The sequence below is a fragment of the Falco rusticolus genome, chromosome 5 (genome assembly GCF_015220075.1).
Source record: "Falco rusticolus isolate bFalRus1 chromosome 5, bFalRus1.pri, whole genome shotgun sequence".
Taxonomy (NCBI): domain Eukaryota; kingdom Metazoa; phylum Chordata; class Aves; order Falconiformes; family Falconidae; genus Falco; species Falco rusticolus.
In genome coordinates, this window is record NC_051191.1 from 38109977 (window position 1) to 38133427 (window position 23451).

A 23451-nucleotide genomic window follows, 5' to 3' on the forward strand; every position below is an offset into this window, starting at 1 on the left:
TGTTTATAAAATTCTCTATCCCTAACACAAGCTACTAGGAGGCAATTTTCATTTTAAAAAAGGAATATTCATTGGGTACAACTACATTTTCATGAGCAAAAAAATAAACATATAAAAAATAAATAATATTACACTGTACCTGTCCCTGGTATAAACCAGCATCCTGTATGGTACTGTCTGGTTTATTCAAAGGTTCAAAAGTATTACTCATGTATTTGTTCCACAATCTGGTCTCTTTTTCACCTGGAATATTGAAGATTTTTCTTATCTCTTTTTCAATTGTATCTGTTTTGAAAGGGAAAGAACACAAGTTTAGCATTTCAATACACAAACAGTATAAAGGTGAATAAAGTATTAGAAATACCTACTCTTTTGTTATATTCAAAATATGAACCAAACTGTAGCCTTTTGTTATATTCAAAATATGAACCAAACTGTAGCCATGCAGGTACATCATGTTGTAGGACAAGCACAAAGTTGGTAGTTCACTTGCCTTTAAAATGGACAGTCAGAGTACTATTTTATTTTCTCTTTAATCTCTTAGCAAAGCAGACTAAATAAAGACAAATCAATAAATAACAGATGACAGGAGGTACCTAGGTACCCATCTACTAATTTCTCAGTGTGGTAGCGTGGTAACACAGGAGTGCACGTGGGCAGGGAATGTTTAGAAGCAAGACCAGGAGCAAAACCAGGTGCAGGGAGTGTAAGTCATTCTGTTCCTCTCCCTAAATCAAACCCTTTTTTTATTTTCACTCTTCTACTACCCATATTACAGTGCAATTAGCACTAACCAAAATATGTATGCATAAAGTTTAATTTACTTGCTAACAGAAATTAAAGACTACTTTGTAAAAATGAAGCACATAGATTTTAAAGGATAACGAAAGATTTTATGTTCCCCGAAGGATTTAACATAAAAAGGTCTACCAGCTCCTACTCTACCTGACAGAAATATAATCAGTGTTACATAATTTTAAAGCAGTATAACTATTGTCTACAACTGAAATTTAATAAGTTCCTAGTTAACTCTACTCTCCTTTTGCATAAAAGTAGTTTATTAAAGAGTTCTTAAATTTGATCTAACGTGTACAGTGCTATACCACACAACCAAGACTTTTTTTTTAAATTGTAATTTTTTTGTAATTGGTACACTCATAAAGCCCCAGGGCAGCCAAGTCTCATAACAGCTAACACAGAACACAAAACAAAAGTCAAAAATGTACAGTTTATTTCTGATGATTACTGAAAACACAATTACAAAAATGGCCCCTGTAAGCTATTTGAGAGACATTCCCCTGAAGTCTCAGAATAAAACACCAGTGTGTCAGCTCCTCTAGCATTCCCCTTGCTCCCATTTACTTAAGGTTATTATTTTGTCTTCCACTATGTTAAATACAAAAAGTCAAAATGAGACCTTAAGCTCAAAAGTACCTTGTAAAAATCCAGCCACTAGCTTGTGAAACGCATGACAACTGGTCAATATAATATTTGTAGATATTTGTAGATATTATACGCAACTGAATACAGTTTTCTTCTGTACTAGTTAACACACATTTTAGTATGAAAGCAAGTGTTAGACTGGATCATCTGTTTCTGTAACAGAGATGATATGTAGGCAAGGTAGGTGCTTTCAACAAGGCAACAGGCTGCTACTCAATTTGTTGACTTCTCAAAAACAATCTGAATCTATTCTCAGGGATTTCAAATAACTGTATTTGAATATAAGAATTAATCTAGTCAGTAACAATCTTCCAAAAAAAATAAATCTAGATTTATCAATGACTTTCATTTAAAGAAGAATTTATGAAAGGTCATTCTTCATTATCTTATTAATGACATGGCAATTAATTATTTGAGCATTGCAGTTCATATTCTTGACAAGTACTCAATTAACATTTATTATATTAATTTCTAACATATTCCAGCCTCACTAACAGAACTGTTATGAGACGGGAAGCATCAATCCTATCAGATGACAAGACTCTGGGAACAGCACGTTCCACTTGGTTTTGAGACTGTGAAACTCAGGTTCTTTTACATACTTCCATGAATGTAACCAATGCACACTATAATTCTTCCCTTGCCACCCCTCAGCAAGTATCACCAAAGTGCTGGCTTATGTTCTAAAGTGAAATGTTTTCTAAACGTTTCTAAATGTCTTCTAAATGAAAACATTGCATTCGAATAGGAATGGTCTGAGACATGTTGCACATGGGGTTCTCTTCTAGTAGTGTTATACACATCCCATGTTTGAGATGATCAGAACTTGGATGATGTCTAGAAAAGACAGGAAGAACTGGCCTTTAAAGATGCCTCTCACTGCATCAGCTATATAGCCACAATTTGAGATGGTTCAATTTGAGACTTAAAGGTTATGGATCCAATATAGGATATATCCTGTATCGTTAAAAATCAGATAGCTCCTCCAAAAAAATAAAAGCTGCATGATTTAATTACTATTTTACAAGACTTTGTGGAAGAGTCTTGATGAGATGCTGGAGAAATTCAGTGGATCCAAGTACAGCCTGGATCCTCAATTAATAACTGGCTTAAAGGCAACTAGTAAAATGTTAATCTGTACTACGAAACCGTAATCCCACCTTCCTCAAGAAGGGAAAGGCTAGTCACAGATCCCAGAATAAATTGTCCTCAAGGGTGGCCAGTTTTACATTCTTGTATTCTGCAGTAAGTTACAGGGAAGGATGAATCAAAGCCATTTGCCAAGATAATTTACTAGCAAAAGTCCAAGAGTCCATCAGACGCAGAGCCACTGGTGTAATTTCCTACAGAGTTTATCAGCTCAGTTTTGGAATGGTTTTGTGGCATTGCAGACACAACCTGACTCCTATTTCTCCATAACAGAGGTTTCAGACAGTCTCTAAGTTTGCAACTTGTAGAACTCTTTGAATAAAGGTAGAAAAGGCCTACACACTAGCTGATGACCTAGTTTTATCATACGATCATATAATTACAACTCCTGAATGGATCATTAACTCATTTCCACTCAGAAGCCCTGATACTCTCCAGGATCTGCAACAATAACAAGACTGAAATGCTACCTGAATTACATATATTGTCTAGCTCATTTTCTTTTTAGAATTTAAAAATCACCCCCAAAAAAGTTAGCCATCAGTTTCAAAATCAATATGCATTGCCTCCAAGGCAAAAGTCCTCAATTGCAGGAGATTCCCAAGAAATTCCAAAGACCACGTTAGATGTCTACAGTACCACCCCAAGAAAATGACTGCCATTATTAGGCCTGTCTTTGTAATTATATTTTCCAACCTCGTACTAAATTATTGACAGCCAGCTTAACTTAGTTTCTATTTGAGTGGAAAAGCAAAGGTATTCCAGGAGTAATGCACATATGAAGCCTGGTAGGTAAATATTATATTGTGCTTAGAGTATTTAAGGTGCTCCAAAACCTTCTCTGTAATAATAAGGCCAGTGTCTGGAAAGGGGCTGCCAGCGGGCCTGACTCTTATTACCCTCTATGACAATTTTCTCACAATTGTAATTCTCTCTCTGCTAAGAAAACATGCATACACCTCCAAGTAACAGTCATTCCAAAACGTCCTACTTCTGACTAGAGAAAGAAAGTAGTACAGATTAATCCATTACCTATAGTTTCAATGATATGATTAAAGTCAGTATAGCTACAAAATAACTTGTATTTGGTCTTCAGGGAATGATAACGTTAAATTGTTTTTTCTGAGTTTCTAGGTTTGCTTAGAGAATAATTAAGTACATCCTCCCCAGTTAAACCAGATGTGAAAAAGGCCCATTAACACATGACACTGAAGCCTTGTTTTAAGGACAAATTTTGTAATTTAAAAGTTTTTTTATAATACAAACAGATGAGTACTTGTTGAACTTAAAGACTAAAATTTAACAAAGTAAAATGATTCTGTTTTTAAAGCAAGCAACCTGCAAAGAATTAAATGGTGGCAAGTATAAGTTACTACCCATAACAAAGAGAAGCAAAACCTGAAAAAAATACATTGTTCTCAAAGAACATAAACAAGAGTAATGGCTGAGCATAAAGTGGCAAGAGCATACGTTACAACTCTAACTGCACAAATACAGCTGAAATACCCCCAAAAATTGAGTTTATATGATCAGCAGTATTTTTGCATATGCTCTGACTGTTATTTCAGAGACAAATGTGTTAACAAAATACAGTTTCAAACAACAGCACAATACTGAAGGTAAAATAACTACAAATGAAGTTAACTTAGAGGCTTAATACAGCACTAATTTACTGTAAAAGATTGTGTCTGGCTGGCCACTTCACAACTCAAAGAACACTGCCTTTGTAGTTCACCTTCAGCCATTAATTTAAATAAAATTCATTCTTGTGTTTTGTAATGTACCCTTCTCTTTAAATATATATATGATGACAAACAAGTGTTGGCTAATGAAAAACAAACAAAAAGACATGAAAAAAAAATATTTCTTACACACCAAAAGCCAAGAAAAAGCACTATGGAATCCAATAGATAATTAAATACATCTCACTGTTCATTTCCTGAAAAGCACAAACCCCTAGAGTTAACACAGATGCCTAGATATAACACAGTTACTATTTTTTTTAACTGTATTAAAATTCCTAAATATCCCAAACTGTTTAACTTTTAATTTTGACCCAAGACTAGTCCCATCCTTTTTAATAGTTACAATACCCATCTACCATTTTACCTAGAGACTTTATTCAGAACTTGCTACAAAGTACCGTTTAAACAAGTAACAATCATATTTTTTTAAAAAATAGTTGTGCATACCTATTGTGTCAGCTTTACTAAATCTTCGTGTGACAACATTGTTCATGTTTCCATTTTCACAAAGCTTTAATTCTGTTAGATACACTTCTACTTTGCAGTGCTTTACAAACATACCCTGTTCAACGACCTGAAAAACAGACTGGGATCAGGTATCAGTCCAAGTATACTTTCATATACACGCTTCAAAATATTTTTGAGAACTCTTCTAGAAACTCAAGTTCAGTGAATGTAAGACAATTAATAAGTGCCAAAAATGAGTTAAAAATTCTGCTATCACTTCTTAGAAATACAGTAAACTAAAAAGCAGTTTTTCTTCCCATGACTATGTCTTACCTGTGTGTAACAACACAACTTTGAAAGTAATAAGTACAGTGGAAATCAAAAACATGCAGACTTTACCAAAAGATAAGATACTTGACCAAAAGATAAAAAACACCAAAAGTTATTTTTATTTCAAAATACATTTGTTATATGCTACTTCCTCAAAACACTAAGAACTAGTATTCACAGTTAAAGTTATCAAAAACAGAATACATACTAATAAAATCTGGCTATCACATTTTTGAACAAAACTTACAAATCTTCCACTTATAACGTGGAATGAATAATGTTAATGAATAACGAATACATTCATTTGAAATTTCACCTACTCATTACAGTTTGTTATATGAACATTTTTGTAATGCCTATTAAAAAACAGGTAACTACACAGGATAATTTTTTTTTTTTATAAAAGTAAAATGTAGAAAAAATATTCAGGGTCACCTCTTAAATGTTTTTCCCTTTGATCTTCCAAAGTGTAACTGCAGTACTTAGTCATGTAGACTGTTCCAAAATTAACCACTGGCCTGATATGTGATACATCTGACAAATACGGTAAAAAAAAAAAGCCACCAGCTAATTGCTAGCAGAGATCTGCTATCTGCTGTACAAATATAACTTGCATGCATGTGCCATAGGAAAAAAAATAAATTAGTGAATGATTTCATTTCTGTTCAGAAGTTTGCCTTAGCTTTAATGATTGCCAACTATCACATTTAAATAAAAATGCATCGTCTTTTGAGCATCTTGGTATGGTTTTCAGCTACTTGAGCAACAACAAAATAGTTGCAGTAAACAAAACTGTGCAGTATAGCCAAGACACTTCTGAGAATAAAACTGACACTGTAGTGGTAGTATTACCACATCCTACTACATAAAGACCTAACATTATTTGACATAGATCAAGTACAACACTGTACCCATTTAAAATCTGGATGCACATTTCAAAAAAGTTGATGTAAAAAAGGGGATGGAATAAAAGTATAATTTCACCTCTATGAAAAAACACTAAGGCAAACAGGAAAAAGAATCACTATCAAATAACAAAAGCATCAGAAAGAAAAATTCTGAACTGGAATATGCATCTCAGAGCATAACTACTGTTCATATTGGCAGAAAATAACGAAGTTATGCCAGTTTACCTGGCCACTCATTACACTCCACGTATTTTTCCAGTTAGTTCCTTCCAAGTGGATAGCAAGTTACTCTAATTTCCTTTCTCGCTCCTTCCATTTTCCCCCCAAAGTGAAAAAGTTACAGAACTTTTAGTTTACCGTGATGATGGAAAAGCAATCCATCTTGAAATACATCTTCAGGAAAAACAGTAACAAGTTGGTAACAGATATAACTTTAAAGAAGGAAAGCCATTTTAACAGCTCTTACAGAACTAGAGTAAAAGAGACATCCCTGGAATGTTTCTTCAAAAAAAAACCATCTCTTTTACTGTGTTAAAGAGAAAGTTAAAAAAACCCAACAAAGTACTACTATTGCTGACCAAATGAAACTTGAAGACAAAAAATTTCTTCTATAGCTAAACCTAGCATTTGTTTGAAAGGAATGGACTTCAAGTAAGTAGTCAGCATGCATGTAGTTTGACCCCAGTCATGTCACAGGAGGAAAAAAAAAAAAAAAAGTTACGTTTTACTAGAAGTCATATCAAACTAAATTCTCGTCTTAAAATTCTTTGAGCAGTTTTTCAGGAATTAAAGATCCTTGTAACAGAAAGAATACACCCCAAGGGTCAATTTAGAAATGGCAAACATACCAAAATGCATTCTAAAACTTAAGAAATTCAGTCCAGCAAGGATACAACTGTAATCACTAATCTGAAAATCTTAAGAAATAATACAAACAAAAAAGACTGTCTGATCAACAAACTGGTAAAATGTCGTATCACCTTAATAATAAGGACGGTATGTGCTGAGGCAAACAAAAATTAGTATCACGTTATTTAACAAAATGTTAATTCTTTAGTATCTCTAACTGACAGAAGGCCACAGTATCCACCATACCATGGACTATGACTTGTGCTGAGGTAATCTTTTTGTGTAAATAAAAATCTCCCTTATTAAGCTGCTGAACACAGAAGACCATGCTTATCAGAAAAGGAACTACCAACTACTTTGTCAGTGTTAACAGTATTAGCTAGGCTTTTCACTAATATAGTTAAGACAATTTTAAAGTTGTATACTTAATTAAAAAAAAAAAAAAATTGCATTAATAGACTTAGAAGCTTCTTAAACAAGTTATTCATTAGAGATCTTACTTCCAGACAAAAAAAGTATTATACCCTTCGCATCTTTGTTTCTCAATATTAAAAACTTAAGCCTTTGAAATCTGAATAAAAATTAGATACAGACAACTACTGTTTTAGTTGCTTTTAGATATGATCATCATAGGCCAGGACTTACAACCTTCCAATAAATTCCTGTGCAACTCCTGCATATTTGTAAATCATATTCACTCCAGTAGGTAATTTAACAGTACCTTGCGTGCTATTGGCTCTTGACCTTCCATCAATGTGTACCAGCTTACTAGCCTATTCCAGCCTTCAGTTGGCAAAAGGATGTAGTCCAGCTCATCAATGAGATGCTCCTTGAGAGACTGAGAATCACCATCTATAAGAGAAAGGTATTTTTACTTGAATACCAAAATTCTGTTGCTTGAGTTTTTAATGTAACATTTTTCACATAAGTAGCAAACAAAATATTTTCTGAGTCACAGTTATGTTATCAGTATTATGGTGTTCAAAGCAAAACTCTTCTGAAACCATTTAGCCAAGCTACCCAGCTCATGCACAGCACGCCTATTACAGGTAGTATTCCTACACTCATGAACCCAAGTGACAACTCCATATCCTCACGCAATCATAAGCTCCTAACTTGTTATCACACGCTATCACAGCCTTCAGAGAAACCAATCCATTTCTCCACCCACTTTGCACATATTTCCCCATCACCATGGATACTTCTGTTCCATGCTGCAGTTGCATCCTTCACTGAAAATGCTGGAATGGGTAGTTACAGTAGATCCAAGGCAAAGCTTGAAGTCATTCATTCCATGCCAGACTGGGAAAATAACATGGTACAACCCTCCTAAAGGATCCCATGCGGTCCAGAAACACAGTCCCTACAAAATTCTTCACAGAGACAGCAAGATGCAGCACTTGAAACAAGCACAACTTGGCAACCTCTTTAGATAAGTAGCATGCTTTTAGCTTTGGTTCAATTCCTACTACAGTAGTAAGAGAGCAGCTACCCCTATATAGGTAAGATGCGATTCCAGACCTGAGCCACTGTAAGCCTCAGACAATATGGGCAGCTGTCTTTCCATTTGGAAGTACCCAACTACAGGCCAGCAGACATCCCTCTGTACAGAGGGAGATCAAACAGGGAGACTCACACATTCAGCTCCATGAATGAATCAGGATGACAAACCTAATGATGTATAAACCCAAAAAGACTATGTATATAGAATAAATAGACTGTAATAAATATACAGTCTATTTATTGTCATTTTCATATGTGAATGAACTGCAGAATTAATTTTAAAAAAAAACAACTAAAATTAAAACTGAGCATAAAAGTAACCTTAATGTGAAATCACTTCAAGTATTTGCCTTCCCCTTGGATACTTCTAAGCAAAATGAATAGTTACCTTCATTTTTCTGCAAGGACAAAAATAAGCATGTGTTATGCACATATGAAACAATAAAGTCCTCTGATCATATTTCTGTAACTTTCTTGTTTCTCCTTTGTACAGACAGAAAACAAAGCATAATGTGACTTCAATTAAAAAAAAAATATCCTGAGCTTTAAAAAAGACACACGTAGAAATCAGAGGTCCTTTTAACTACTTTTTTTTTTTTTTTTTAAGTAAGAATTCAACAAAACATGTTTCAAAATGACCTTTTTGGTAAGAGGGCAACACTACTGAGGACATTTAGAACTGTGTTCACTTCCTGGTGGGAAGAGTAAAACAAGATTCAGCTTACCAAGACTCTAGAATAATCTCCCTACTCTACCTACACTTGCACCTTAGTTGGTTTGAAGGATTTCTGATTTTAAGAGAAAGCACAGGGGAAAAGCAGTACTTTTTGCTTTCATTGCCCAAATGGTGAAAATATAGGCAAAGAAGGATGCACAGCTTGCTTCTGCTCCTATTATCACTGGTGCTGACTCCCTCTTTCCTTCTCCAGCAAAGCACCTTGATGTGTGAGCAAAACATGGGAGATGCATATTCTTCTTAGCTCGTGTATTTCAAGCGTGCAGTATTTGTTACTGCCATTAGCTACTCAGAGATGGCAAAAAGATACTTTTTCCATAATATGCAATCTGTGCAGTTTAGAGATGACTTAATGCAGTCAAGAAGGTACAATATGGTTTGCATGCACTTCCTCCAATAAAAATTGTGAATGACTTAGTAGGAAGATCTAAACAAAGAAAACCCAACAATAAGAAAAATCCTAAAATACAGCCAGGTAAGTATTACAACTATGAAGTTATTTTAGAAAGAAGAAATAATCAAGTTCAGAAACAGCCAAAGTATTTGCTGCACTTTTAGCAAGAAAAACCACAAGAGCAACACAGAAGGCAACAAAGTGGAAGAAAACCTCAGACTTTGAATTTCACTTTGGGAGCCAAAGTACATATATTTCTCAAGCAAAAAGTAAAATGGAATTTCACATTAACATCTCAGTGAACATATAGGTAAGAAAGAACTCAGTTCTTCATGGAGATAAATATAATTATGGGACCTAAAAAATGAGACTTCAATCAATGCACCTGTTTAAAAGGTACTTTCCTTTTCCTCCCCCTCAGGCTGTTTCATCCTAGCTGTACAAGTAACAATTTTCAACAGTCAAATTTTGGTTCAACACTGTCTTGACTGATTAGGAAAAACAATTCTATATTAAAAAGCTGCATACAAGAAACATTTGCTGAAATAATTAATGACTTGTACTATCAATTCTTATTTGGCCCACTCAACACTGTGCCTGTAGTGGTACCATTGTAACTGGGAGCAAAGTGTGGGGAGAAATCCACACACACATCTTCAGGTCCACGTATCTGTTTAAAAGGTTCATACTATATTTCTCCACTGACCCGATATTGCTACAGGAGTTTATAGTGAAAAGATACAATTTGGATTCCACTCTGTCTTTCTAAAACCCCCAACAATTTCTTCTAGCGTAAATTTTTTTCAGCACCTTGTCGCATCAAAGAAGTCCTCTGAGTCTGACAACTCAGTCCTTCATATGCAACACTGTTTTCTATAATGAACAATCATCTATACTAATTGACTGGTTCCTGCTTGCTTTGCTATTGCTTGTGCTTTTGATAAAGTTGACTATATATCTCTTCTTTTGAAGATGGCATGTGTGCACTCCATTACATTCAACAACATTTTTTGCATATGTTGACATTAACTGAAATCTCTATACCTGTTACTTTTCACTGCTCTCACTTCATCCAAAAGGGATCAGCATTTAAGTAATGTAAGCATGATATACTGCTCCAGTTTCCTGGAATCAGTCTTTCTTGAATTTAATAATAGTTTTCCTTATCACTGCATTACACTGCAGAATATCTGAGCAAGCATGACATTTTTAGATTATTTTATTCTTTAAATCAGATGCAAATTTTCAGACTTAACACTTAAGGACAGCAGTATGAGAGCAACTAGCGCATACTACATGCAAAAGACAGGATTAAAACCCAAGCATTTTCAGGTTCAATTTATGCAGCACAGGAAACCTAGTACAGAGGATTGCTGCTTTGCAGCAGGTGAAGGAGACAGCTACTATCTGCTGAGCACTAATGCCCTTAATTGTAAAACTACCTTCACACAGGAACAGTAGATGTTAGACACTAATTGGATGCATGGCATCACTGCCAATGCAGAGCCATAGTTTTTGCACCATGAAAGAGCAAAAAGTGAAGCTGTTCATAAAACCCAATGCTGTATTTATTTTAAAGGCGTATTAGCAGTGTCAATATGATAGAATACAGGTTTTCAGATGCTTTTAGCAAAATGGCTAACATAACTAAGTATGCACTGCTAACCCTAATATAGGCTTCATATCTACAGTAAATTTAAACATAATCTGAACATGTATGCAGATTAAGTTATAAATCATACAGATCAACTAATACTACTTTGCACATCAAGAAATCACCTTTTTTTAAGTGGGTAGACACAGAAGAGAGAATAAGCTGATGCTGCCTCACTGAGGCTAAAAAGATCTTGCTACATCTGATTTCAACTGAAGAAGTATCACCTGAATAGGCCCACCTCACTGCAAGAATGTACAAAAAAATCCAGAAGCTCACACTTCAGAAAACAAAACACATCACTTACCTGGAGCAAAAAGACCTTTACGTTTGTGGATGGAAGAGAACATATAGATGCATATAACAATACAGCACCTTCTTCAAAGGCACTGATACTAGTCACTGTCAGACAGGCACACTCACTCACACTGACAACTAGTGCAACATGGTATGACAAGTCCTATGAAAGAAGCAATCATCTTTAACATTTAACTTCTAAAATAATGAGATATTAATTGCACTTGAGAAATTCTGCATGAAGAAAATCAGATTTCATTATAAACCCCATGAAGTTGTAAAGAACTGTATTACTATGTGCAAACAAATTATGCAGTACTATTACATTGCCTGTAACTGCAAAGAAGGAAACCAATTATCAACTAGATTTTGTATCCACTAGATTTTGCAGATTAATGAGACTAATGGTATTTCAACACTGGACATCAAATACAAAATTTAACCTAAAGATTAAAATACCTGGGAAAGTATTCTGAGACCTGTATGCACAAATCTGACTACAGCTGAGCAAAAGTCAGTCAGACCTGAGTAACTGTAAACAGTGACAGCGTTTAATCATAGTTAGAAGACCATAAAAAATTAGGAAATTACCCTCTATCATTTCACCCCACTTTATATTGTCAATGAGCTGCTTAATACCTCTTCTTCAATTGTTGCAGAATCAAAGTAAAGGCTTGGGGCTCATTTACAAAAAGAAATCTTAGAGTTCAATGTAAAAAATGTTATTTTCAATCAACTAATTTAGTTAAGCTAAAAAAGCTATCTGTCAACTTGACTAAATTTCAACTCCCAAGGTATCCCAAAATGTCACTATAAACGAGTACATTATATTCTGTAACCATTGCAAAGAAGCTTCAATAATTTTATTTATAAAATTGTGATTTGTTAGAGAAATCTATTCCAGTTCCCTTGTCATGGTCTGAAAACAAAAAGTTTCACCTTCATATATGCTGAGATTCATTTATACAATCAACTACAAAAGACGAACAATCTGTCACAAATTTGCACTCAGTGTTAGTATTGGCTTATTGCACAAATCAGAAGCAGTTACCTTTGAGAAGTCCAGAATTATCAATAGGACCAGGGTACACATTCTGATCTCCCATCTGGTATTTGTCCCAGCTGTCAAAACCAACATATTTTTTCCACTGTTTGAACCAGCGACTATCCACTAGATACCTTAAATGGAAGAAGACACACAAGTTAATTATTGGCATGCCACTGCTTCCTACAGTGCCAATTAATTCATGTTAATGCACTTGTATTCATCAGCCTTGCAAAATGGAGAATGTTTTTCTGTCTGGTCTGCTAACCATTATCAGCATCTCCTACAAACAAGGACTTTAACTGCTCACAATTAAAGATCCCATTAGTCACAGTGGGCAAGTACAGTTTTGCAAGACTGCCAACACAGCATATCGGAAGTTGAAGAATGGGAAGTTCAAAAACATTTCCTGTTTTAGCATGAAAACATCAGCAGCTTTAACTCCTGTTCTCAATTTGTGAATTCAGGAGATTCCAGTTAAATCTTTATAATTAGACAGTCCCTTAAAAAATGAGAGATAGCTTTTAGTAAAATACTTTTTCTTGCTGGAGCTTTATTTATAACATTCATAATGCAAGCTGAAAAACTTTAGAACTCTTACGTCCTGTCAAGAACCAGAGTCTGTTTTCTTCCTTTGAGTCAGCATCAACACATACAGTAAATGTTCTGCTTTGAGGCAGTACTAGATGTTCCTCCTACATATAATTATCAGCTTCACACTTCCATATAAAGGGATATCTCTAAACTCGGCTCCACAGTATTTCTACCCAAATTAAACAGTTGCCAGTCTGGATTTTACAAAGTCCAGAGATACCTACATTTATATCTTTTTGTCCAGGATTTCTTTACGATTAAGATACACTATTTGTTCAGTGACCCTCAGATTTTATATAGATGTATAATACACATTTTTTTATTTTTTTTAAAAAAGGGGAAACACCTTCACTGTTCCTCTTTCCTAAAAGCATCAACTGCCTTCTGTCTGGTCTGTACCAAACCTTTTGCTACTACCCTTGTATATGTCAGAGTATCATCACTATCAGGTAAACCTCATTCTTTCCTCCAGTATTTGACTACTGAACTCTGATACGCAGCGTACCAAAAATATGCTATTGAAACTTTAAGAACTCTAAAAATTTCCTGGTGATTCAAATACTAGTCTGCTAATACATATAGCTTTAATAGGCAATCATTCTGTAGGAGTTACTCATGAAAACCATGGAAAAACACAGAAAAAAACATTAGCACCCACAACTCTTGTAACCAAAGAAGTAAAAAAACATTGGTTGAATATATATTTTGCTGAATAGGTTTTAAAAAAATACATTAGTGGGGCCTTAAACTTATGCTTCGAAATGATGTAACTACAGTAAGAATTAACAAACCTAAGACAGGTAATTCTTGATGACTTTTTTCTTCTCTCAAGTACAGTTTTTCTCTCTTATACACAGAGATCAAGCCTGGAGTCAACCCCCAGAATAACTGCTTGCAACCCTCTGGTAAAGAAGGAATTACTACCAAGTTGTGCTCACTAAGTGGGATCCTTTGTAGTCAACTTATCAGGTTCTCTTCTCAATAAGCCCAAATTTTTCAGTCTGTACAGAATGTACCCTTAAGTGCATGAACCTATAGGTAAAAGTCCTTTGGAAAGTAAGACAAAGGTGGCATTAGAAAGCTATACATAAGATCACCACAAGCTTCTGGATGCTTGATTTCTCTACATTCCTTCAAAAACATTGAAGACTAAGGTCTCTAAGGCAACTTTACAACATCTACGACGACAGCATCCTAATTCACATCATTAAGTCTTGATTTAAAATATGATTACGTCAAGTAATAATGAGTCTATGCGCAAATTAATCCTATAGCCTTAGTTTATAACTACCCTAAGCAAACATAAATAGGTAAGGCGAGCTGTGTCTCAACTGCTATAGACACAGTTCTGCCAGCGTAAAAAACTTTGGTTAGGGACCAAATTTCTCCCTTACTGCACCAATGCTAGCTGTAGTCTGGAGCACGTACCTTTACCACCTCATAGTGTAACACTTGGTCTTGTATCTATTCTACTATCACAACCTGTTACTACTACTCAAGCATCATCAACTACTACAAGTTGCTCTCTCTTCTGAAATTGTTTTGTACACAACTTTCTTCTTGAACTTGCAACACACAACTTCTTTCTGAAATTTTAAACAGTTAATAAAGCAGTCAGAAAACAGCTTCAAACTGCTTTCTGAACCAAAACTATATTGAAAAAAAATTCAGTTTTAAACACTATTAAGGAAATGTATATGAAAAGTATCTTGCTGTAAAAATGCCCTTTTCCACACTTACCAAACTCAGAAACAGTGAATTAACAAGATGTTTCGAGCACAATGCATCCCACAAAATCAGTAATGAAACAGTATGGCTAATGTCCTATTCTAGAAAGATGAGACACTACTATGATTTTACAATATTGAATCATTCTAAAGAAGCTTGGTCCAGCACTGATTATTCGTTCTGTGGCAGAATTCCCTTGACATGTTTTGTTTTGTTTAGAGCATGTGTAGAATGTACCAGGAAATAAGACAAGGTTAAGTTGCATTAAAGAAGGCAAAATTTGGGATAAAACACAGTACAAAGATAAAAATGCAGGCTATAACAAAAATCAACTAATTTAAACTTTATTAATGCTGAAAAAAGGTAAAACATACTAGTTCAAACTGGAGTATGTTCCAGTCCCACGCACATTTTACACTTCAGAAGTCAAACTCACTCAGAATACACTGATTTCATGACCACTTTTCATTGTCTAAGCCAGGGGTCCTCAAAGTTTTTAACCAGGGGGCCGGCGTGCAGATTAGGTGGCAGGAAGCCATTTGCGGCTGCTTGGTTCCCCCCCCCAACCCCCGGCGGGGGGGTCTGTAAATACCGGGGGCCAGACTGAGGACCCTGGGGGGCCAGACTGAGGACCCTGGGGGGCCAGACTGAGGACCCTGGGGGGCCAGACTGAGGACCCTGGGGGGCCAGACTGAGGACCCTGGGGGGCCAGACTGAGGACCCTGGGGGGCCGTAGTTTGAGGACCCCGGCTCTATGCTGTTCAATGAAGTTAAAACTACCTAAAAGGCAATGAGTTTCTCAAAATTCAGAACTTTGTGTACAGAAAACATTTTGCAACACAAGAAAGTATCCAAGTAAAGCCCTACTATCTTATATAAAAGCCTTTTCTAAACTTTTCAGATTCTTCTAACACAGTAGCAGATTTAACCATCACTGCAGCAGAACTTCTGAAACTGCAAACTTCAAACTGTTGTGAAATTAAATGAGAAACAACTTCAACTATGAAAAATGACCAGTTTGTGAGAACAAGCATTTAAAGTTACTATCTACATGTAATTTAAAATTTGTCATTATAATTTCTTGAAAACAAGCATTCCATTAGGGAAGAAAAAAAAAAAAAGCATGACTTTTTTAAAATATCAGATAAAAGCAAAGATATATACTTTGAAACATGCAAAGTTCCTTAAAAACACCATGTTTGCCATCATGCAATAGATAAAGGAAGTGAAGCAACATCATAACAGCTCCCCAGTACGCTTTCAAACATTTGGTATTTTTGTTACTAGAAGCTTTCAATTGTATTTTTATTATCATAAAGTCTTCCTAAGCAATACTGCAACAGGAGCAAAAATCCTTAAATTGGGTTTAAATTTTACAGAGGCAATGTGCTTCCTTTTCTACAAACAACAGTCAGATGCAGATGTCTTCAGATATAATCTGGTTTAATGAATGCAAGAATGCTTTTGGAGGTACAGACTCAACAGTGAATACAGAAAGCTTTTAAAGTGTTTTCTCTAACAGATTCTCTATCGAATTTATGCCCAAGGTATACCACATTCATCTATTACTCAGAAATGGAAGGAGGGAGGAGAATACAGCAGACAGAAGCCTGCAATAGGCAATTTAGCCTATGTAATGCAAAAAGGTAGTCCCCTTGAAAATTAAGAAAGTAAAATCCAATCTCTACAAACAATTTTCCACCAAACAATAACTATTGAAATTAAATGAGTGTTATTTTCCATTTCCTGGAAGAGAAAAACATAGAGTCCACCATGGAAGTTTGAATTGGCATGGCTGTGTTAAACAGAGTAACTTTATTTTACACAGCGCATATATAACTAAATGTAGAGTCTGATATTGAAGGTAATTTTTCCTTCACCCTGAGTCTGACAGAACAAACTCTACGTTACTATAATTGAATCACTGGTATTTGCATCTTTTTAAAGTACAAGTAGCAGCAGTTCTTCCCACATTTGCAAAAATCTAGTTCTTTCACTCTGCATGTACAAATCCCAATTCGTTTTATAACAGTCTCTTAATATTTGACTCATTTTTCTTTAATAAATGGAAAAGGGATATCAATTTTGATCAATCGGGCATGTCCTTGCCTTTTAGCTTTACAAAGCTGTCAAGTCTTACAAACATACTCCAGGCCAACAGCATTCTCACCTTTCTCTGCTGTGGCCATCCAGCACTATTCCGTAACAGCCATAACTCTGTGTGGTTATGAATGCAGTCACCCTCCGGCATCCGTTCTACCACCAAACCTGCCAGCCTTGTCCTCTACTTGATCGCATGGCCTCTACTGTCTTGATCTAAATTTGAATGAACTATGAATCTCAAAGGAGGAAAGCTATAATTTTAGACAGAAGGGAAATTACCATATAGGTAAACTGCCCATTGTTGTAATTAATGCTTAACGAACTACTGCACCTGTAGAACCATATTACTTTACAAATGCTTTGTGTTAAATGTCTGATCATACACCAGTAACATAGTGATTAACAGAAAATTTTGATAACTGGATTTTACAGTGCAAGACAGCTTGGGTCCACTGTTCTAGATTTTAAGTGTTCACCATTAACTATTTCAACACTTCCTCAATTTTATGATTTCATTCTTCCCAATTAATTTTGCCACCAACCAAATTTTGCCATCCGTCGTCTCTTTACGGTTCTCCCTAACTGAAAAGTTGTAACATTTCTGTTTCCTAACACAAAGTGCAAAAACCTACGTCATTTCTCTTCAGATTTAGGAATTTGTAGTTACACGCTAAAATGAGATTAATATTTCTAGCATAAAAAAGCTGAAAGGTCACCTATAAATCATGCAAGCATATAAGCATGGTAAGAACTAAACAACACAGTCAAGCTCCTTTCCAGGAAAGAAGATATTGAAGGACCACAAAATCTTAACAAAAAAACCCCAACAAACAAAAAAAACCCCACCACAAACCAAAAAAACACGAACTTTGAGACTTTCTAAGCAAAGCCTGTCCAGCAGTACAATGGAGAAAAGCAAAACGAAGAATGTGTGAACACCAAACATTTTAAAGCTACTCAAGTTACTTTGTATCATCTCTTTTCCTGTCTTCTTCCTCAAATTCACTGAGTAGTACTTCGTTAGGATTGGTGCATTTTGGATGTATGGACAAAGCTGGAACAATTGAAAAAGCTAAATAGGTGCAAACCACTATTCTAAGATTAAATTCTGCATCTGTTAATTATGCTTTACAGATACTAACTTTTTTAAACTAATTACTTTCAGACAAATACACACATTTTCTGCAAGATGTATTCTACTGAAGATTAATGAAAAGACTGAAAGGGGAAGTCATGAAATCTGTGTGTACTCAAAGGGCAAAGCTTAATACTTTGGTTAATACTGCTTGTAATATGAAGAAGTATGTATCTATCTCTGTGTACTAATTTTTAAATAAAAGTATACCAGGAAGATCGGTTTATTAGTATAAGGAGCATATGGGCCAATGTCAGTTCTCAGGATTTCTTACAGACCACACCATACCTTTACAATCAAACCTGAAACAAAAATATTACAGATTTGACACAGCACTATACACCTTACCAGAGCCTAGTGATTCACCTGGCACCTTACCAGAGCCAGGTGAGCTACCTGCTGACCACAGGTTATAGCTTAGGAAGTTACACCTTACTCACTATCCCAATATTCAGCTCTTAACATCCTTTAAAAACAAAGGTGAGCAGGATACTTAGGTAAGTCTGGTAATTAATTTATTTTCTATTTAGACATAACTGCTTTTATTGGCTCAGGATATACCAACATTGTTTAGACTTCTTAATTTAAAAAAGTTTGGATTCTTTATTCTTAGACTGATGTTCTTAAAAGCAAACTTAGTAGACCAGTTTACAAAAATGTTGAGGTAACATGCATTACATGCAAAGAAGCACTCAGTGAATTTAATACAGCCAAGGAAAAAAACCAAAACAATATAGATTTAAAAAAATGCTAACTGATACTATAGTTTTGAATTCTTACAGTGAATTACTGGCTATACGTATGTATGTTTTATACGTATCAGGCATTTTAATGAGGGTTCTGCTACTTTTACTTCAATAGAAATCTGATACAGGAGAGAGGTTATTTTGAGTTCCTACGGAATACAGTCACAGTAGCTGTGATCTTCCCCCCTTCACAAGAACTTGTTCTTAATCAATAGATTAAATACTACTTTTCCAATAAGATTAGGGAAAATGGAAATTTGCATTCAAATGCCATACACTTCCCTCATCTTTATGCAAACAGGATATACCATGTTAAAGATTATGCTGCAAAAAACCCTAATGCAATTACACCATGCTCAGCTTAGGGGATCAGTCTGCTAAAGCACTTACGTAGCTAAAATCCAGACTTCTTAGCATTAACAGAAAAAGTAAAAATCAGAAATTTTCAGGCTATAAGCTTTTGATCCTACAAAACACTCAATATAGCATTCTTACCAAGATCAAAAAGTCTACTCATCTACACAAAACAGAGAAGGTAAACTGTATGAAGGCAACAGTGTATCTTTTCATCAATGTTACAATATCCATGATACAATCAGCCACCTAAAAATTAAGTATTACCTACTAAGGACATCCAGTAATTTAAGAGGAAAAGACATACCTCAAGCAAACAGAACTACATCTGCCAAAACCTCATTTCATAAGTAAGATTTGATCGTTTTTTAGTTCACTTTTTAGGGGAAAATTATTAAAAACTCAGAGCAGGCACTTGAGACCAGATACGCTTCACTGAGTATGTGCTGTCCCAGATACAAAAATAGCATACCATGCATTAGTGAAACAGAGACGCAAAATGTCTGTACATTAAACTTGGTACAATGTTTTGCTTTTATTTTTGTTACTATTACCTAATGAAGGAAAGAATTCCAAACCAATCTACCGTTACAGAAGTTTTTCTGAACTGTGGACCAGACTGAGAAGGCTACCCCAGGACACCTTAGCAAAGCTAAAAAATACAGCCTATCCACTTTTTAAAACTATGATTAAGAAATATTTGTTACTTAACTTGGATGGAACCAAGATCTCACTCAAGCAGAGAACACAAATTTTGCTCTCTCAGATGTCATCAGCCAAGCCAGTGAGCAGGACAACCAACACACCTTCAGCGGTAAAACACACCTGGAGGATTTGTAATAGAGACTGAAGGACAGAACTCTCTCAAATCTCTAGATACGCTATTTTGAGGGGCAAGCCTTAAAACTAAGACTACTTCAAAATTAGGTGAACTATTTAACTCCAAATCAGCAAATGCTTGACATATATAGGCATTTCAAATAAATCAGTCACCTCTAATTGCTTGATGAAAACAAACACCAAGTTTGATTATACTAAGGTCACTTAGAACCAACAACTTTGTAACAGAAATACATAAATACTGGAATAGCCTCAAACCTTACCTAAAAGTAAGCAAAACCATGCATGTATTATTTGCTGAACATTACACTCAAATATGGTATTTTAGATATTAATAATACTGGAAATATTTGTACAGTTTAATTTGGTTTAGGTGCTTTCTCTTAGTTGTATTACATAACCTTAAAGAGATTTAAATTTTCTGAGCAAGTACAATCAAAAAGCTATACAACATGTTCATGAACACGTTCCCAGTTCAAGTCCAGCCTACTTCAGTACTCTCAGTGTTTAACTCTGAGCGGAGCTTCAGATTGTTTTGTAAGATATATCTGCTGTCACCTGTCAAACGTTTCTTCCTTATTTCTGCCAGAAGCTATCTGCCAATACTATATTCCCATTTAGGCATAACTTTTCTTTAAATAATTGTTTTATTTGAACAGTTTTTTGACAAGTATTGACAATTACAAAGCACAATGCTTAACATTTCAACCTACTTCCCTATTCCTGTTTTCCTATATTCAGGTTGTTTTCAAAGCACAGATTACTTTTGACCTTGACCTATTTTTAGTTAATATTATTTTCTTGTAAAATATATTCCTCAAAGCTATATAAAAATGTGATCTTTCACTTCATTCTCATGATTAGAAGCAAACAAGCTTTGTTTAGAAATACTGTAAACCAAGATTAAAAAGTTAAAAATCAGAGCTATTTTAAACTTGCTTTAGCTGAAGACACTGTACAGACGAAATCTACCTTTGGGATGAGTTTACATTGGTTACTGAACCTCATATAGTAAGCCCCTACAGACAACAACACTGAGAAAAAGGTTACTGCACGTGTTATTCTCTGGGTCCCACTGAAGTGGGATAAAATGGTAATTATTTCTGGAATTTACAAAGGACTGCTCAAGTCTGTGATTAAGGGCTGTTAGTCTGGTTCCTGGTTGTGTTCTCATCAATTACTGGACCTAAGTTTCTTCAATATTATCTAGAAATTACAGAGAACTTATCTTATTATCTTTTGTAATATAGGCATACCAACGAGTATTTTGGTCATTCTCCTCCTATACAAAATATTCAAATTTTAAAACACAATTACCAGTTAATAGCCATGCCTTCGTGTGGTGGGCTGGCCCTGGCTGAATGCCCACCAAAGCCCCTCTATCCCTCCCCTCTACAACCAGACAAGGAAGAGAAAATATAACAAAAGGCTCAAGGGTCAAGGTAAGGACAGAGATCACTCACTAATTACTGTCATGGGCAAAGCAAACTTGACTTGGGGAAATTAGTTTTCAGAGTAGGATAATAAAAAATAAAGCCAAATCTTAAAACAGCTTCCCCCAACGACTTCCTTCTTCCCATGCTTAACTTTACTCTCGGTTTTCTCTACCTCCTCCTGCCAAGCAGCGCAGGTGGATGGGGAAGAGGGATGTGGTCAGTTCATCACATGTTGCTGCCACTCCTTCCTCCTCATATTCTTCCCCTGCTCCAGCATGGGGGGGTTCCTCCCACAGGAGACAGTTCTCCACAAAATTCTGCAACATGAGTTGTTCCCAGGAGCGACACTCTTCATGGAACTGCTCCAGCATGGGTTCCTCCCACAGGATGCAGTCCCTCAGAAAAAGACTGTGCCAGCATGGGTCCCCCATGGGGTCACAAGTCCTACCAGCAGACTCACTCCAGCATGGGCTCCTCTCTCCATGGGGCTACAACTCCTGCCAGGGAACCTCCTGCAGTGTGGGCTTCCCTTGGGTCACAGCCTTCAGGCATCTACCTGCTCTGGCATGGGATCTTCCACAGACTGCAGGTGGATATCTGCTACGCTGTTAACCTCCATGGGCTGCAGGGACACGGCCTGCCTCACCATGGGCTTCACCATGGGCTGCAGGGGAGTCTCTGCTCCAGCACCTGGCACACCTCCTCCCCTCCTTCTTCACTGACCTTGGTGTCTGCAGAGTTGTTGCTCTCACGTAGTCTCACTCTTCTCTTTGGCTGTAGTTGACCTTGAGCATACATCCATCCCCATCCCCCCCCCTTCTTAAATATGTTATCATAGAGGCACTACCACTGTTACTGATGGACTTCGCCTTGACGAGTGGCGAGTCCATCTTGGAGCTGGCTGGCACTGGCTCTGTTGAACATGGGGGAATTCTCAGAGAAGCCACCCCTGTAGCCCCCCACTACCAAAACCTTGCCATGCAAACCCACTACAACTGGGTCAGTCAATTAAAACTACCAAGAAAAGACTGTATCCTTATGAATAATCAAGTGTAGAGACTTAGGGCTGCCCAAAATAGGATTACTTACAGCCTTTGTACATTAACTTAAGAGAACAAAAGAATGACGCTATTACAACACTTGTAAATACACCTTCGTTTCTTAAACAAAAACTCAACAATTGATAAAAATCAATAATAAATTCATGCAAGTTTTAAAATTTTGCAGCTGCGTGACCACATATGAACATTATTTGCTCAACAACAGAAAATAATAGTACTAGCAGGAAAGTTGCCAATTGATTTCTTAAAATTATCTCATGGTTGATAACATTTTGATTTAATAAAACTTACTAACACAGTACCAACATCACAGAAATACAATAGCATTCATTCTTTACCTTAACATCCAGTTTGATGGAAAAATATTTGAACAGTATGACAATGCTATTGGTATTTCCCACTGCTGTCAAAAGCAGTCTGAATGCATTCCTCAGTTATATATAGACATAATTAAACAACATGTAACCTAGATTTTTTTATATTGACTGATAGGTCAGTCCTTCAACTTCAAAATCAAAACAGTTAACTTTAATATGCAATAAAGACATTTCACAGAGAGACACTCGTTCCACCAGTTTGTACTGCTGGGACATTGTATCTTCCGAAAACAAGCTATTTCACTTTTTAACAGCAAAACTGTGCAAATTGTCCAGAGAGATAGGTGAGGTTTTTTTTTCCTCTCCTCACTGTGCATGAGTACAGATTAAGCAATACTGAGGACAAAGTGGAACAACTGTGTTGCTGAAAGCAAATTAGGACTCCTGTTTAAAGGCACAGCATCCCATTTTTGTACTTGCACAACTGCAACTATAAAAATAAGAAAGGTAAGAATGGGTTTGTACCTGTATTCCTATTCTGATTAAGCTAGCCAAAATTGCTTGACTAAGTACATTCATGATTAATAGATGCCTCAAAATTAAATCTTCTTTCAGAAATAACAAGTTCTTGGAAGTT

The 23451-nt window shown here is 35.8% G+C and overlaps 1 protein-coding gene across 5 annotated transcripts in view; it reads right to left on the reverse strand.

Annotated features, from left to right (window-relative positions):
* USP15 (ubiquitin specific peptidase 15) overlaps positions 1-23451 on the reverse strand; it is a 70231-nt gene that overhangs the window by 41004 nt on the left and 5776 nt on the right. For all 5 annotated transcript variants that reach the window (XR_005104606.1, XR_005104607.1, XM_037390219.1 and 2 more), the window contains exons 2-5: positions 12507-12634; positions 7593-7723; positions 4785-4911; positions 140-285 (exon numbers count right to left, since the gene is read on the reverse strand). Coding sequence is in view for 3 of the 5 variants with exons in the window: in XM_037390219.1 (XP_037246116.1) it covers positions 140-285; positions 4785-4911; positions 7593-7723; positions 12507-12634 (532 nt within the window). In the remaining 2 variants the exon portion in view is untranslated. The remainder of the gene's footprint in view (positions 1-139; positions 286-4784; positions 4912-7592; positions 7724-12506; positions 12635-23451) is intronic.